General features: G+C 42.1%; 1 protein-coding gene across 1 annotated transcript in view; it reads left to right on the top strand.

Annotated features, from left to right (window-relative positions):
• Positions 1 to 4,080: 4,080 nt before the first annotated feature.
• Positions 4,081 to 17,618, top strand: part of RETREG1 (reticulophagy regulator 1) — a 68,509-nt gene continuing 54,971 nt past the window's right edge. Inside the window, exon 1 of the mRNA XM_075142488.1 lies at positions 4,081 to 4,450. Within this exon, the coding sequence (XP_074998589.1) occupies positions 4,182 to 4,450 (269 nt within the window). The 5' untranslated portion in view covers positions 4,081 to 4,181. The remainder of the gene's footprint in view (positions 4,451 to 17,618) is intronic.

Genomic DNA, 17,618 nt, shown 5'->3' with positions numbered 1-17,618 from the left:
GTGAGACCACCTAAGGAATACTTTGTTCAGTCTTGGGCAACCCAATACAAGACACACGCTGACATACTGGAAGGAGTCCAGAGGGCTCCCGGAAGGTCGGTGGCGTACAGCAGCTGATGTAGAAGGAGAGGCTGAGAGGGCTGGGTTCACTCACTCTGGAGGATGGAAGGTTAATGGGATCTACTTGCTAAGTAGCTAATGTGTGGTTATAGAGCAGTTAGGGCCAGAGTCCTCCCCTGCGAGGTGCAGACCAAACAAATTAGAGGAAGTGGGCAAAACTTGCAGAACAAGAAATTTTTAATAGATAATAAGAAAATATTCTTCACAATGAACGTGGTCAAACGTTGGAACGGTAGCCCATAGCATGCTGTAGTCCTCAGAGACGTTCACAACTAAGCTGGGCAGGACATGGAGCAACCTGTCATATCCAACTACCAAGGTGCTTTGAGTGAGTGTGTATGTGGGGAGAAAGGTCAGACCAAACATCTTCCAGATTGTTCCTTCCAAACTAACTGTCATGGTTTAACCCCAGCTGGCAACTAAGCCCCACACAGCCGCTCGCTCACTCCCCCCCGGTGGGAAGGGGGGGAGAATCAGAAGAGTAAAAGTGAGAAAACTCGTGGGTTGAGATAAAGTCAGCTTAATAGGGAAAGCAAAAGCCGCGCATGCAAGCAAAGCAAAACAAGGAATTCATTCACTGCTTCCCATCGGCAGGCAGGTGTTCAGCCATCTCCAGGAAAGCAGGGCTCCATCACGCGTCACTGTTACTTGGGAAGACAAACACCATCACTCCAAATGTCCCCCCCTTCCTTCTTCTTCCCCCAGCTTTATATGCTGAGCATGGCATCATATGGTATGGAATATCCCTTTGGTCAGTCGGGGTCAGCTGTCCCAGCTGTATCCCCTCCCAACTTCTTGTGCACCCCCACCCTCCTCGCTGGTGGAGTGGGTTGAGAAGCAGAGAAGGCCTTGACTCTGTGTAAGCACTGCTCAGCAGTAACGAAAACATCCCTGTGTTATCAACACTGTTTTCAGCACAAATCCAAAACATAGCCCCTACTAGCTACTACGAAGAAAATTAACTCTATCCCAGCCAAAACCAGCGCAGTAACTTATTCTGTGATCCTGTGATGAAATGAAGCAAATGAAAGACAAATTTAAAAAAAAGAAGAAGAAAAATCATACCATTTGGAGCTGGAATCCTCAAATGAATTCAACGTTACTCTATGCTGACATCAGCATTTTCAAGCATACTTCAGAAGCATTGGAATGCTTTGATATTTGTAAGTTCCTTTGAATACAACCATTTAGAAAGCTTTCTCCTCAGTTTTCATCCATCATTTACATGGTAGTCCCTGACAACAGAACTGCAGTCCCTAACCTAATTCTGTGCATTACAGCTCACATGCACAACTGTGCACTGGGTGCTAGTCCTAGTTTTTCCCAGCTCAAATTCACAAACTGCACACAAACCTTTTAAACCCTGGCAGGCAAAACATCAAAGTACAGAAAGATCAAAGCCAGAGATCATATTTACTACTTTTTTTTTTCTGAAAAAGACATCTAAGCTTTCAATGGCTGGGAATGAACATTCCACCTCTTCTCTCACACTGATGTCTATACCAGAGTGCTTTCAGTAAGCTCCTTCATATAAACCCAGCCCAATAACGATCAACAGTGAAAAAGAAGAGCTGGTGCCCATCAATATGTGAAACATTTTTTCCATTAGCTAAATTACAAAACCTATTCTGGAAGAACTTTTCACTAATTTCTATTCATGGTATAGGTCAGGAAAGCAGAGGCCAGTAATCTAGAATGGATGCAAGTTTAATTAAAATTGGAAACAGTTCCCACATCTATAGTCTACCCTGCCCACGGAAACCCCACCTCATCCTCCGCTCACGGATTCCATCCCCCCTCTTCTGAGGAGAGAGAGGATTCTTGAACTCCTGTGACTGAAGGGAGTATAGTATAGAGTATACATTGCAGGGAGGGGGGGATGACATACAATCATACTCAATGTTTAAAAAAAAAATGGAATATCGGTAAGGGCGGATGGCCTAAAACCTGCCATGGTTTTAATCCTTAGGGCCATAGGATTATATTGCCATTATCCACATTGCACAAGCTCAGTACAAATCAAGACCTAATATTGGTTAAACCCAAATTTAAACATTTTATAACCTCAGTGTGCTTTCTGGGGCTAACCATCCCATGGTCACTTTAAAAGTGCATAAGGAACACCTGACTTCTTTCTAGGCTTATCTAGTAACCGCTTGGAGTTAGCCACACTTAGATGCTGGATAGGACAGCCCACGTTACTGAAATAACTGAATGCTGGCAAGGGAAAGCCAGCTGCCGCTGGCTAAGCTGGGGATGGTTTTGGCAAGTTATGGACAGTGTTCACTAGAACAGCAGCTTGGCATAGGCAACACAGCATCCTACAATGGCCTGAAAAAAGGGTAAGTACAGGAGAAACTCCCCTCCTTCTGCACCTCTCCCTACCTCTTTTTCCTTGTGAGAAGACCCTATTTTTACTCCCAGGGACTGATAAGAATCCCTTCGCTCCCCCTCCCAAAGAGAGGGAAGCAGCACCTGCAGGCAACCACTGCACACACCCTGGAGAGGCGTCAGATGCTCAAGCGACGCCAGGAGGAGAGCTCGGTCACTGTAAGCAGCTGCTGGCGCACGTGTGAGGCAGCTGCCTGTTTCCCGGCATGGGAAGGATACCCTGTTGTGAACAAGTCTTCTTAGGGCAAAGTTTTATCCGTCAGCATAAAACTGACGCAAAACAACAAGGTGTTTCTCCAGGCTTGCTGCAACTACTTCCCAGAGCTTTTCTTTTCCAGCCCTGTATTTCAGGTTACTAGAGGATCCCGTCTCCCTCCTTTTGCTCTCTGAGACCTTCATAGACAACACCTAATCAATCGCTTTTTAGCTGGGCTAATTATTCAAGCAGGTCTCCTGGCCCCAGGTTCTTAGAGGTGCGAGCATAGTAGTAACAAATTAGCAAAAAAACTAAAATGTCCTTTTGAAAAATTTTAATTGCTTATGTAGAACAACATTCTGTATGCTTCCTCTGGGGTACAATTCATCTACTGGAATGTGGAGTCAGAGAAGTAACGTAACTCCCTCCCAAGATCATCGGGTCAAAATACACAGCAGATCTGCAACCCACAGTTAACGGTGCAACTTAATTACTTTTGTGATCTTATTTTGTCTTCTTTTACCTCAGAGAAAAAAAGGCATGTTGACCTTGAAGCGAGTACAACTCCTTTTCCTGGAAAAAAAAATCAAGCTTGCAGGGGGTACTCAATTACGCTAGATGTCAACTCCCAACCCAAAATCCTTCTTCTGTTTTTGTTACTTTGCTCTTGCAATAAAAATTATTTAATTTTACGCAGTTTACACTGAGAGACGTGTTGTTTGATTCCAAATTTTGGCTGTTCCTGTTCAGCAACAGGCGCTCGAGTGAGGTTTCTCACCAGGCATGCTCTCCAGAATTCAGCTGCCCCGAAACCCCATTAGCTGGGATGCGCACCATCACCATGAAGATTGTGTCAAGCCTCCACCTTGCGCCCGGGGCTGGCCGGACACCTGGCAGTGCGGATGGCAGGACAAGGCGGTGGAGACTTCCAAGTAAGCGTCTTGGGATACTTAAGATGGAGGTGGCAGCCGCCGAACTCCTGTAGCCTCCTCCACGGTCTCGGAAGAAGTTCCCAGCACTGCCCCAACGACCGTTCACTTCCATTTTTGGGAGGGTTTTGGAGACTGCTGCTTGGCCGGGCAACGGCCAGGCGGCCGAGCACGTCGCCCTCCCCGCGCGCACGCCACCAACTGTCACCGCCACCGACGGCCATCACCCCCACCCGCCTCTCGCCCCTCCCCGCCCACGAGGCACCGCCCCCCGGCACCTGTCACGCGCACGCGCAACCCCTCGTGACACCTGCCTGGGGGGCGGTTCCCCCCTCCCCAGTGTCTGGCGCGCGGCTCGCGGTGACGTCACCGGCGCCGGTGGGTGGGTGGGTGGGGTGCGAGGGGTAACGGCTGCGCTCCGGGCCCCGCCCCTGGCGCTGCCCGGCCGGGGCCGCGCCCCTGCCCTGCCTCCCGCCAGCCCGGCCCGGCCCGGCCCGGCCCAGCTCCGCCCGGCCGAGCGGCAGCCCGGCGGCCGCCAGCGAGCCATGGCGAGCGCGGCGCCCGCGCAGCCCCGCGAGCCGGAGGCAGGCGGGGAGCGTGGCGGCGGGCGGGAGCGGCCGGAGGCCCTCGAGGAGCGGGGCGCGGCGGCGGCCGGGGATGCGGAGCCGGCGGAGGTGTCAGGCGGGGCCGGGGCGGCCGCGGCGCTGCTGGGGGAGACGGGGCTAGCGGTGGGCTGCTGCATCGCGGCGGCGCTGAGCTGGGAGCGGCCCCTCCACAGCCTGGGCGGCTTCGTCTGCGCCAACCTGCTCTTCTGGTGAGCGAGCCTGGCCGGGGTGGGGGCCGGGGCCGGGGTCGGGACCGCCCCCCCAGGGAGAGGAAAGCCCCTGCCCGGCCCGCGGCCGCCCCGCCCGGCGGCGGGCGCCTCCTGCCCCCACCCCGCGCTTCGCTCGTCCCCCGGGAGGAGCGTTTGCCTTGCTCCCCCCTTCCCCAACCCGTCCCCTGGCCGCCCTTTGAGGGGAGCTGACCCGATCCCCCCGCTCTTCCACGGGGAAGGCCTTGCTTTCCTCTTCGCTTGTCTCCGGCAGCCGCTCTGGGCAGGGTATGGCCCTCGGGTCGTGTGCGTCTGCTTCATCGTGTTCTCTTACCTCTGTGTCTGCATTCTGCCTCTCCTGCTCCCCTCTTTCATTCAGTAGCGAGGGATCGCAGCTGACCTGAGCGGCTGCGGCACGCCCCGCCGAGAAGTTGCATTTCTTGCAGTTGAGATGAGCGATGGGCCTGCGTTTCTGCGCAGAGTTTTTGAAACCTCGTAAAATCAGGCCTCGAGCCCGTAGTTAGGGCTGCGCTGCTGCCGCGGTCCATTACTTCGGAGTTCATTTTGGGTGCGCGTGCTTTTCCAAATTGGTGGCCTAGTTAGTGGAGGCTTTGTGAAGTGGGGACAGTGGGAATGTTACTGCAGTGCACCAGCTCTCCTATTTTGACTAAGCTTTTTCTAGTCAGATAGAGTTTTGTTGAATAAAACCCAGAAATTAACATAGGGACGTGTTCATTGTTGTGTTTGTAACAACTCTAGAGTTTATTTCTGTAGGAAAAACTTGTCTTTCTATGTGAAACTTCTTCAGGACTTTCCTCTGATCTTAGATTTTGGCAATGCCTACGTTTTTCATTTTCTGATCTCCTAAAATGCTGCCGTATGCCTGCTTGCTGATGTAGAACAATTTATGTGTTGGGGCTCTGTCTAATCATACTGTTGAGACTCTAAGGCTGAATTGTGTTTCCCCTCCTCTGGTTAGAACTGCCTCCTTTCCTCTTAAGCGAATGAGAGGCAAACAAGCAAAGAAGTGGATTAATTGCAAACTCCAGTTAGTTCTCTATAACCCTAACAGTGTGATGTTTAAACATGAGATCCAAGTCACGGAAAGAGAACTTCCTAAAGCTTTGCATTGCACAAGAAAATCTCTCTGTGCAAGTATTTTCAAAACCATTTTATCCTCTTTAATCCCAGGAGTAGTGTGTGTGATGTCTAATTTAGGTTGACTTTTATTATCCATCTTGCTCTTAGGTATCCTTGGTAAATCCTTTCATTGGGAAGGCTGCATGGTTTTGCTCTCATTTTCTGCATACTTCAGAGATCATCTGTTCTTTCAGCAATTTGGAAGGGTCATGCTTTATGTTTCTTTGTGACATGGCTCTGATAAAATTTTCAAGGACAGCGTCTGACAATACATTTCTCTGTCTCAAGGAATAGTAGCTGCTTGGCAACCTGTTTGCTATTCTTTTGTCCAACTTTGATCATAAGCAAGGTATATAGTGCATGCGTTATGTAATGCCTATAGAAAACCTTTGGTAGTCTTACTGGCAACTTGTTACGTGACCAGCATTCAAAGTTTTTTTATCAAAATTTATAGTTCACTCTCCTTTCTTACTGTCAAGGTGATCAGAATGGCAAAAGTCAGGGCAAGGATGGGTTTTATTTTGGTGCTATTGCTGTACCTCAGCAGGAAGCTCGCTATCCTCGTGCTGGGGAGATTTGAGAGGTGGAAACAAACTAGGAAATATGTAGGAGCCGGTATGACAGCAAGTAAACTTCTGTGGTTTGAGACTGAAGAATATCAGGAAAGATCTTGTTAGCAAACCTATGAAATCTGACACTTTGAAAATGAAACAGTCGTTTAAATCTAGTTTCACATTTCCCTGCTTTGGTGCTATCATCATGAGTGTTCGCACCATGGTGTGTTTTCTGCTTCTTCTTTTCTCATTTGAGATCCAACTGGTCAGCCTGGTTTGTGATGACTCAGCCAGTCACTACCGATTCAGGACTGGGAACGAGAGTTCGCCCCTGCTGCCTGTGGAGTCTCTCCTAACAGGGCTGGCCGGAGCCTAGGTTGAAGAAACATTTCCTAGTTACTGCTTCATGTGCCTCATCTTTCTTCGTCGTGTGCCTGCGAGTATCCCTATCCCCATGCAAAGGTAGTTGCACTCCCGGTGTGTAGGGCTTCTAATCTCATTATTTCTCAAAGTTGAGATGTCTGTGTTGCTAGGTGGGAGACTTCTCTCACTATATGAGCAATAGCGTTGGTAGAAGAGGGTGGAAGGGGAGGTGAAGTTTTAATTTTACAGTTTTCCAAATGTTGGAAGAGTAGTGTTTGTTCCTTCCTCCCATCCCTTTAATTTTGGTAGGACTGTGTTAGTTTAGTTGTTGTATGTATGCCATTCAAAACATTTCATGTGTAAACTGTTGCAGTAGGAGCTGCTGAGGGTCAACTACTACTCTGACATCCTGTCACAAAGTCCTTTTTTTTTTTTTCTTTTTATGTATTTGATTGTAATCTCTTTCCCACTAAAAATCTTTTAATGGTGGTACTGTATATAAATGCATTTTCAATGTTTACTGCTGAAATAATTGTAGGTACAAGAAACTTGGTAATTTAATTTCATTCTGTTTTCCTTCATTTTTTGCATATTCCTAACAAATCATCATGGACTTTTTAACAAGGCTTAAAGCAACTAGTTCTTGATCATGACTTTAGGACCTACTTAGACTAGGCAGTACTGTACCGTTTTTCAGTTTCCTTGGATTTCTAACATAAAGGCTTGCACTAAAGTTCAGACCCTGCAAAAGCTGACCTGATATATACTGGCATATTTAGTGAACCAGCATTTCATAAAATTTTCTCAAAAATGAATGAAACAAGGCTGGCAGTTAAAGTGAAAAGAAATCTGGTTATTGAAAAAGCATTTGTCACTTACCACTTCCGTTATTTATTCACCATGAATAGCTTTAAGCCCCCCACCCCACATGACCCCAGGTGAAAATCTTTAAAATGAACAAGGGTTAGATATATATTATTTAGCACCTAATCATCTGAAATGTGATATGGATCTACTTTTCCGCTGTAGATAGTTTACAAACTGAAGTCAAAATACCACATGAGGAAAATAACATTTTTTTTTTCTTATTTTACATGCATACTACTGAAAAAATGAGTGATTTGCCCAAGAGCAAAGAAACTCTGTGCTGGTGCCAGAAGTTTAGTCCAGGTATTCCAAGTGTTAGGCTGCTGACTGATAACTTTCAGTCTTAGGTTTAATTCTTAGACAAATATTAACAGTCAATCCTAGATTTTAAGCTAGTATTCTAGCCTAATTATTACTTTGTGTGTGTATGGTGTAGGGGGGATAGTGGCAGCTTTTCATTTTTGTTCTCCCAGTCTGTCTGAAATATTTCTATGAGGTCAAGAGGACAAGTTTATTTTTAGTAATTCTGTGCTGTTATATGTCTTTTGTAGTTTGCAGATATTTGTTTCAAATATATGTTTTATATTTGCAGATATGTGTTTCAAACATACTACATTAATGTCTGCAAGGTGCATCCGTAGATGCAGCCGTAGCATCTATTCACCAGTTGCCCAAATGACTGATTTCCATAGGGTTTCTTGGGAAGAGGGGCAGTAGAAAGACTAAGATGTAATAGGTCTTTTCTCTGTTTCTGTCTCCTTGTGGAATGAATTTATTGTGTTACCCTGTTCGCTGTTCTCATTGCTAGCCAAATCCAAATTTTTCTTTAAGGATTTTTATATGCTTTCTGATAGACAAATTTGTATGTTACCGCAGGAAACATATAATGTTAACAACGTTATATGATGTTGTCATACTGGGTGAACAAATTAACTGACCAACTGTGTAAAAGACAAGTATCATTCCTTGATATAGACAAGCATGCTGGCAAAATTTACCATTAAAACGGTGTCGTTTGTCACCATCCATACTCTCATTTTTTTTGTTGTCACAGCCTCCTTCAGGCATCCACCTGCTCTGATGGAGCCTGGGGTCCTCCATGGGCAGGTGGATATCTGCCCCACCGTGGACCTCCATGGGCTGCAGAGGGACAGCCTGTCTCACCATGGTCTTCACCAGGGGCTGCAGGGGAAGCTCTGCTCCGGTGCCTGGAGCACCTCCTCCCCCTCCATCTTCTCTGACCTTGCTGTCTGCAGAGTTGTTTCTCTCACATATTCTCATTCCTGTCTCCGGCTGCTGTTGCTGTTGCACAGCAACTTTTCCCTCTTCTTAATACGTTATCACAGAGGCGCTACTGATGGGCTCGGCCTTGGCCAGTGGCAGATCCGTCTTGGAGCCGGCTGGCATTGGCTCTGTTGAACATGGAGGAAGCTTCTAGCAGCTTCTCATAGAAGCCACCTCTGTAGCCCCCCGGCTACCAAAACCTTGCCACGCAAATCTAATACCATTCTTTGTTATGGGAAAGAAACTGAGCTATTAGACATGCAGCAGGCGCATTTGTATAGCTGTTTATAAGCTATATATGTTTGGTATGGCTGTGTCATTATGTTCCATTTCAAGTGTTTGAGAAAGGGGACTGTAAATTTCTGCCTACTATCAACATTGACCCTGGCTACCACTGGAAATGGAGTCCTCAGGGAACTGCTCAGTCAAACAGGACATCTTAGTGAACTTGCCATCCTAAACCTTAGGCAGTCCACTGCTTACAAAATGTTACTTTCTTCTTGGTCTTGTCTGTATTGGGTGGTCATCTTATGCTGCTGATGTTATTCCTAGGAGGCTGGTGTGATGATCACTAGTGTTTTTCAGTCAGTAGCAGTACTGCCTGGGGGTTTGAGGTTGGTGGTTGTTTTCCCCCAGCAATTTGTGTGGTCCCTTCTTTAAGGATGATTCACTTAGTCCTTGTACAAGGATCATGTGGCTTTTATCCATCCAAACCATTCCCCATTACCAGCATGCCACCAGATGTCATTAGTAAGAAATTCACAAGAGACTCTATATAGATTGTATTGGCTATGTAAATTCAGCTTTTAATTTTAGCTAAACGGCTCTGGATTTTTGATGAGTCCAGTTACTGAACTTGCAATAGATTTTATTTTATTCCCTGTTGCTTTAATTCAGCTTACACAGTAATTCAGCTATTTCAGAATCCTTTTTTTTCCCCTCTCAGACTTAAGCTTTCCCAAAACCATGCTCAAATCTGAGAGCATACCAAGCAAAACTAATACAGAAAGAATTAATTCTGCCCAAATTTAAATCCTTAGAAGGAAAATATTTGCTTCAAAATACTTGCTTTCATGTAGAATATATGTGGGAAATTTGTCAGTGGCGGTGGACAGGAGGGAGATTACCAAACTAAATTAAGTGAGAATTAGAATAAAAGAAATCTGTGAAATCAAAACATAAAGAAAAATGCATGAAAATTAAGTGAGTTGGAGTAAGAAGGGGTATTGACATTTTGAGGCCAGTTTGTAGTATGTTGGCCTTCAGATCACTATCTTAAATTTGTAATACCTCCCCAGTCAGGAGAACACATCTGTATGTTTTTGTGACAAAATGTTTTTCTTCTTATAGCAACCAGATGCTAAATGTGGTTTTGAATTTGGGAAATTTGAGTCTTCAGCTATCTTTGTTATATAGGTAATCTTAGAGCTACCTTTTTAGTCATTTTGGGATTACTTTCCCAAAATCAAAGTATCAGGATAACACACAAGTGAGTAGTTTAATATAGATTGTAATCCTGCCTCAAACCTGAATAAGAGTTTCTATCTCTTATCCCTTAAGTAAAGGTAGTCGAATAGGTTATGTATTGACGTATTTCTTTTGTAATTATAATACATTCATTATCAGAAAAGATTAAAATTCTGGTATAGGCAGTTTTGAAATTCACTGTGCATCCACATGAATGGGTTTCTTACATGGGTGCTAGTTTGTTTCTTCTAGTCTGATAGTCTTAACTTACTTAATTTGCTGCCTTTTACCAAGCTGTTGTAACTTATTGGTATTGTGATTATTTTATTACACCCAGCTACAGTACAGTAATTTGCTGTTTGTTCTGCAAGCTTAAAAAAAGGTTTGTGGTTTGGTTTTTGGGTTTGGTTTTGTTTTTTTTTCCTAGAAGGTGATATTCCAAAATGCGCTTTCTCAAGTAAAGCTAAAATTCCGATGGCAATACAAGTTGTGATATAATTTTAGGGTCTACTTTTTTTTACTCAGGCAGTTTTAAGCTTATGTTCACTTTTCCGATACAGATTATTAAAACTTTTGAAGGCTTTGGAGGTAGAAAAGTGGAACAGAAAGTTAAATTAATTTAATTTAGTTAGCAAAAAAATTTAAAGCCATTATCTCAACAGCTTTCTGGTGACAGTTTGCGTAGTTTTGGCTGAGAGGTTGGTTTACAGGAATGAAAATTGACATTGTTTAAGAGCCAGACAGTGTTACATAAAAACCTGGACAGTTTACAGCATTTTTCAACCAGTAAGATGAAAACAGGATCAATCAGGAAAGAAATCAAATAGGATAACTCAGAAACTGAGGGAAAGTAAGCATTAGTGAACAATTTAGGACCAAATCCAGGATGAGGACTTTGTGGAAGATGGAAATCCCGAACAAAGGAGAATGAACAAATTGCAGCATGGCTTGGGTTTATTCTGTCTTGCTAAAACTTACAAATTCTGTGTCTAAAGCAGTTGTCTTAAGAGAGAAATGATAGTTTCTTCATGTATTAACTCAAAATAACGAGACCTTTCAAATAGTAAGTAGAATTTTGAGAACAATGGAAGTTTTAGAGGGATATGCTGTGCTCCATAGTAGATGTTACAGGACTAATGAGAGCTTTAAAGAAAAGGAGATTTAGGGCAGCATGGTAGAGGTGGATTGTTTAACATCAAACTGCTGCTACTGTATGAGAAAATGGGATTAAGATTTCTTCTGTACTTTGCCAGAGTACAGGTTAATTGAGGTCATCTGGGCATGTTTCTGCAAAAATAAAGGAAGCCAGGTTATTTGATGTTATGTGTTTAATTCAAAATAGTTTTAACTTCCATGGAAATACCTGTTGTCACTGGTGTGACAGTAGCATTTGATGTCATGGTAGACTCGGAAGGTATGTCGTTTAGGTCATTTAAACTTTCTCCTTCTCAATTTTTTATTTTATATGCCTATCTGAATGCAATAAGTTACAGTAAATCTGATCTACAAGCCACAGATGTTGAAACATGATTCTTGAGTACTGCATTCCCCAAGAGGTTTCCTTGCAAACAGTGTGAGATAATTTTGCAATGCGACATTTTGTTATTGACTTCATCCTATTTCCCAAACCACCAATATACTTCCAAATTTACAGCTTATAAGCAAGTTTCTCTTTGGTGATTAAATGCAAAGCCATTTTTAAGATTTTTTTTCTAATATTTTTGCTTAGAGAATTGTACTATTTTCATTTTTATTTGGACTTATTTATAAGCTTAAAATGTTGTTTCTTGTAGCTGGGGTAGAGAGAATATGCAATTTGAATTCCTATCCTATGTGTTACTAACTTTAGTTAGAATTGTCCAGCGGTGTTTCCCTTTTGCCCTGCAACCTGTGCACAGACCTCTGAGAGAACTACCACTTCTACAGTTGACTTCAAAGTAATAGTAGTTTAAGTTAATGGGAGTCTGTTTCTTATGACAAGAGATTTATTTATTATTCCAAAATCTTTATTCCTAATAAGTTCTAGAAGGTTTTCTAAAAAACAGCTGTCCACATTTGATTTGATCTGTGCTTTCTGGCTGAACAAATACCATCCTAATCTTTTGAATAAAACCTGACAAATAAGCCCCTTGAATAAAAGGTTGATGACTGAATTGTCTTTGTCTTAACAAAGAAAGAATTAAAGAAAATGCTGCAAGTTTTAGAATAATTATCATGCCTCTTCTGTTTTTTTCATTTTTAAGTACTTAATGATAGAATTTTTAGTCTTCTAGGCACTATACAATGGAAAACTCATTGCTGGTTGGCACATAAGTCACAAATCAACTGCTTTCCAGTTCTTCATTCTATTCTGGTTGAAATACTTTATTAAAAATCTTAGATATCTGAGTTCTTGGATGGCATTCTTACTTAGAAAAAGTTTTAAGTGAAAAAGGTGTTTCTTCCTAATTTATGTCTGTACAGAAGCTTACACTTTTTCTCCACTAAATTAAAAGTAATTTTAAACATTTTTTAATATACATATTTTAAGAAGCATTCTATTACAGTAATTCACATGTTTTCAGCTAAACAGATATATAGCTATCTGAGTTCAAGCTGCCAGGCAGCCAAAGTGGTGGTGTGCATATGTTAAATCTGGATTAACGGAAGATGTAGAGTAAGTGGTTTTTGAAATTACTGTATTCAACAAATTACGCTTTTTGTAGGAGTGAGGGGTTTTGTTAGACAGAATTTATAAAGTCTTCGTTCATTTCAAAATTTTGGACAGCACGTATGCAAATGTATTTTATTACATGTAATATGTTTCCCTCTCTGCAACAGGGAATCTGCTGTACAACAGTTTTTGTGTATCTTTCAGACATGCAGTTTGACAGTTAAATACCATATAAATATAATAAGATTCTACCAAATTCTATTCTATAAATAGATTCTACCAAAAAAGTAGAATCTAACTTGTTTTGCCTTACGTGAGTATTTACACTTTTTGTGCATGGGGAATGGGGAAAGGATTTTTGCACTGTAATTCTTGAACAAGTATCTAAATACTTTGGCTCACACCAAGATGTACTAAAGGAACAACAGGAAAAATACTGGATTATTGAGTTTTGGATTTCAAATGTGATGAATACTTGAGCATTTGGATTTTAATATTTATAGATACTGCATTTTGATATTTACGGAAGCTTCACATGAAAATCATTTACATCTAAGAGCAATTCACATAGAAGTTGTAAATTCACATGTTTAATAGATGTAAAAAGCAGGTTTTGCAAACCTGCCTTGGGATGTTTTTTCAATTAGGAGAGTCAAAGTGTTAAATTACCTTTAAATAAAATATAGTTGAATATAATATATATTGTTGCTTCTTGATTCATAAGAGGGCAAACAAAATGATTGAGCCAGTGATCAGTAAGAGCACAAGCTTTCTGATACTACCTTTGCAGTGTATTTCAGCAGTGTTCTTCAGGAAGTGCATTTCATGCTGTGTTTAGAAGAAAACTAACCCTCCTCCCCTTCCCCAGACCTCTGGCTTGAGATAGGCATCAGCATTTGTTGCAGCCAGACTGGTGCTGATCACTCCAGCAGTAAGCGTGGAAGAATGGTCTGCATTCAGCTCCAAGCAGGAAACAGTTATGGCCACATTTTTTCCTTATCTGCATGCCATCACTGTAGACGGCTGTCTGAAACAGTGTTGGGCAGTTCCCTGTAAGAGCAGGAGTAGACACACCTTTAAAATTCACGGATAAAAAAAGCAGAATATCCCTGGTCGGCAGTTAAGCATTCTCAACTTGCGTACAGGTACATCATTTGGAGCTGTATGGACAGTTCTCACTTTTGTTCGGTGGTGCATCATAGCCGTGTCTTACGGAACAAGACTGGTTCTATGGAAAACTACGGCTGGAAGGTGTTTGCTGGATTTTTACCTTAGCGTTCAATGAGGAAACAAGCATATATCAACCTATGCTATTTAAAACACCACAAAAATACTGTGGAGAGTTTGGGCTCTGGTTTTAAGGTGTAAATACATGTTTGTTGAGCACTGAACTAAAGTCCGCAAATCACTCATGCAGCCAACAAATGTGTTGTGATAGCTGATGGTGAAGCAAAGCTCCATGTTCATGTCTGTTATTCACAGCTTTTAAGTATTTGTGTGGTTATTTCTGAAATTCATCTAAGGATAGATGGTTATTAAAAGTGTACCTACTAAGGCCTTCCAGAAATAACTAGCTCTGGCTGCTGCTAATCTAAATTGTTTTAATTCTTGGTGAAATATTTTCTTATGGTTTGTGTTTGCAAACTGCAAGTCATTCACAATTCTAGAATGTGTTGTAAAAAATATACCTTCACAGCTGAAATGAGGCTTGTATCGTCAAATTGATACATTGCTTCTAACGCTATTTAGTAGGTCTGTGTCTTCCCTGTATCTCACAAGTACAATTAAAAATAGCTTTTGCCATGCCTTGTAAGAGTTCATTATGTTTACAGACTGCAATATTGTGTGACAATGTTTGCCTCTGGAATTTCTTAGCTGGCTTGCCGCACTTGAATGACTCCGTATGATCAGGTTTGTGCAGTTATTGTCGCAGGAGCTTTGCACTGGGAGGTGGTGGCTACTTGATATAACAGATCCAATGGATGATTTGTTGTGTTAGTTAACATATCATGCCAGTATTGACATATGATCATCCCATACTATAAAGAGCTGGAGAAAAGACAAGAAGGACAAGGTACCTTAGAGTACTTTTCTATCTTTAGGTTGTGCGATACTAGATAATATCACCTCCAGGAGAAAGTAAAGGAGATCTTGAACCAGATTAGGCCTAATCATTAGTTTTAATGTGTTGCTCTTCTACTATGTACAGTCTTGCTTTTGCCATTGGGATTTCAGCTGCATTTGTTGTCCCATCTATTCTTTCTATCTGACCTTCATGGCTATAGGAAGCTTGTCAAAAGGATATTCTTGTTTTATTTTTAGTCAGAGCACAATTCTTGAATTTAAACATAACATTTTAGCAAAATATGGAAGTTGCCAAAAACCTGAAAAAGGTTACATTTGAATTTAGCAACTTCTGAACAGGCAATAGAGATTAATGGCAACACGTACTTATTTGTGTGACACTAAAAATAAAAAAGCATGACTTGCTAAGAGAAATTGCATTATGGGATTTAAGAAAATGATTTTGTACTCTGTACTTGTATATAGGTAGGAGGAAATTAAGGTGACTGAAATGCTGAAGAGCAGGTAGGGTAGCTCTCAGTGGAGTTTCAGAATAGTGTACTCTCTTTTTTTCAGTAAATCTCACACTTCTATATAGTATTGTATATACGTACTATTTTAAAATTGCAATAGAAAGATTTTACCATTATACAGTTGAAGAATTTTGACTTTTAATTGTGGAAGTAGTCAAGTTTTGACTCCTAATTTTGCTGTTCAGAATTATTTCAGTCCAGCTGCAATACAACCAGGCCAAGAAACAGAAACTATTATGCCTTAAAGTTCCGAGTTTAGCATCTTACAGAAAAGCATTTGCCAGCCACTTTTAATAGACTAAAATAGTTATAGAATGAAAATATAGTTCAGGTTGGTAGGGGCCTTGGGAGGTCTCTAGTACCACCTCCAGCTCAAAAAAGATCAGTTCTTAATTCAAAACAGGTTGCTCAGGGTTTTATTTTGACAGCCTTCGACCTCTGTGGGCAACCACTGCTTAATTATCCTAACAGTCAACAGTTGATATCTGCCCTATTTCTTTTTATAATCATGGTTTCTCAATCTCCTATAGTGGAGTTCAGTAGCAGGCTTGGCTCCATCAAGCCTACATTCTTCTTACGTAGAAGAATGCAGGTTGGAAGGACCTCAGGAGGTCAGCTAGGCTGAACTCCTCCTCAGAGTAGGTGCAGTCAGATCAAGTTGCTCAGCTGCTTGCCCAATCAGATTTTGGAGATCATACCCCCAGTGATCTGCCACCTGCTTACTGCCTCCAGTAGCTCTTTCACTTGACTGCTCTATGCATCAACCAGAGCACATCTTTCACAGGTGAGGCCACTGTTACCATCAGCCCAGGGGAGAGGCGTAAGGCACTTCTTGCACACCGGGAAACCAGATGGCTGTGTCCTACCTCTGGAGCTGTGGCTGAGTGAAGGCCTCCCATGTGCCAGGGATGCCTGTTTCAGCCAGTGCTGGGGACTCAGCCCTGTGGCACCTCGTGACCATTTTTGTGCAGTCCCACACTGTCTACAGCGGAGATTCTTGCCCTCTTGTCATGCAAGCTGCCCTGTTAACTGCTACAGTCATTATGTAAAATGCATGATTCTATACATTGTTTTAACCTTTGCTTTCTGAAAAAAAAAACCTCTCTCTCAAAATACTGCAGAATTTCATGGGGGGACAAATCTTGTTTATGGTGTCCCTAGTAATGGTTGTTACTTCCACACCAATTGTAGAAGAAATTAAACAATTTTAAATTCAATCTTTTTGTTTATTGCTTAAAAAGAGAGCATAAAAGTCCGTTGAGTAAGTATAGCTGTTGATTCTTCTACTAAACAAAAATATTTTTGTGTAGTATGTGATGATGTCATTCTGGAGCCTTTCAGTTTTGTCAGGTATGTATGTGTGATAAAAATACTTAAGGAAATACTTAAGGAAACTCTGTTCTTTTCCTTAAAAAAAAAGAAGAGGAAAAAAAGCCCTAACTCCTAATAATAAGCAAAAGTACCACTGAAACTTTTTGTTAGTCTGGTTGCTATGCATCATTTTGATAATTCATATAAGAATTTTGAATCCTGACACTGTTAGCATAGTAAGTGGTTTTCAGATCCCGGCATTTTAGTAGACATATGCAAAAAAAAACTGCAAGGGGACCTTGTCAGCTTTTAACCAGTAAGGGCTTCAAGGACGTAGGACGTAGGTCTGTCTGACATGGCTCACGAAGAGTTTTGCTAATCTGTATTGCTGGAGCACCTGAGGGCTGACACACACTGGCTGTGAATTAATTCATAAGAGATGGTCTTTCTTGCAAACAGCGCAGGGTAAATAAGGAGTACTGAGGCAGGGAAGGAAGGAGTGTGACAGCTAATAATGTTAAGGCATGGGAAGTCCAGCAAGAACAATTCAGAGCTCTCCAAATAAGTGAAGAGTCTTTGTTTGGCGGCTACATTAGCTGCTCCAAGTAGATTACAGGTTTTTTGCTCCAAAAGCTGTGGAGCAGAAAGACTGCAGTATCGCAAAGAATGACATGACTTGGAAGCATCTTTCAGAGAAGATGCTACCTTGTTAATCCTTGTTTGCTAATCCTCGTCTGCATTAGTGCAATCGTTTTTAACAGCAGGTGACAGCTGTGATTGCAGTGAAACTAGGAATATGGTTTAGTTGTGAGCATAAAGTAGGTCAAGCGTTCTGTATATTCTTTGAAAGACAGGCTAAACCCTCTTAGTAAACATCTGATCTTACCTTTAACAACTAGTAAAATGTGTGCGTACGTATGCACACGCATTCACAA

The sequence above is a fragment of the Calonectris borealis genome, chromosome 2, assembly GCF_964195595.1.
Source record: "Calonectris borealis chromosome 2, bCalBor7.hap1.2, whole genome shotgun sequence".
Classification (NCBI taxonomy): Eukaryota; Metazoa; Chordata; class Aves; order Procellariiformes; family Procellariidae; genus Calonectris; species Calonectris borealis.
The sequence above is the reverse complement of the archived record's forward strand: the minus strand, read 5'-3'. Positions and strand labels throughout refer to the sequence as shown.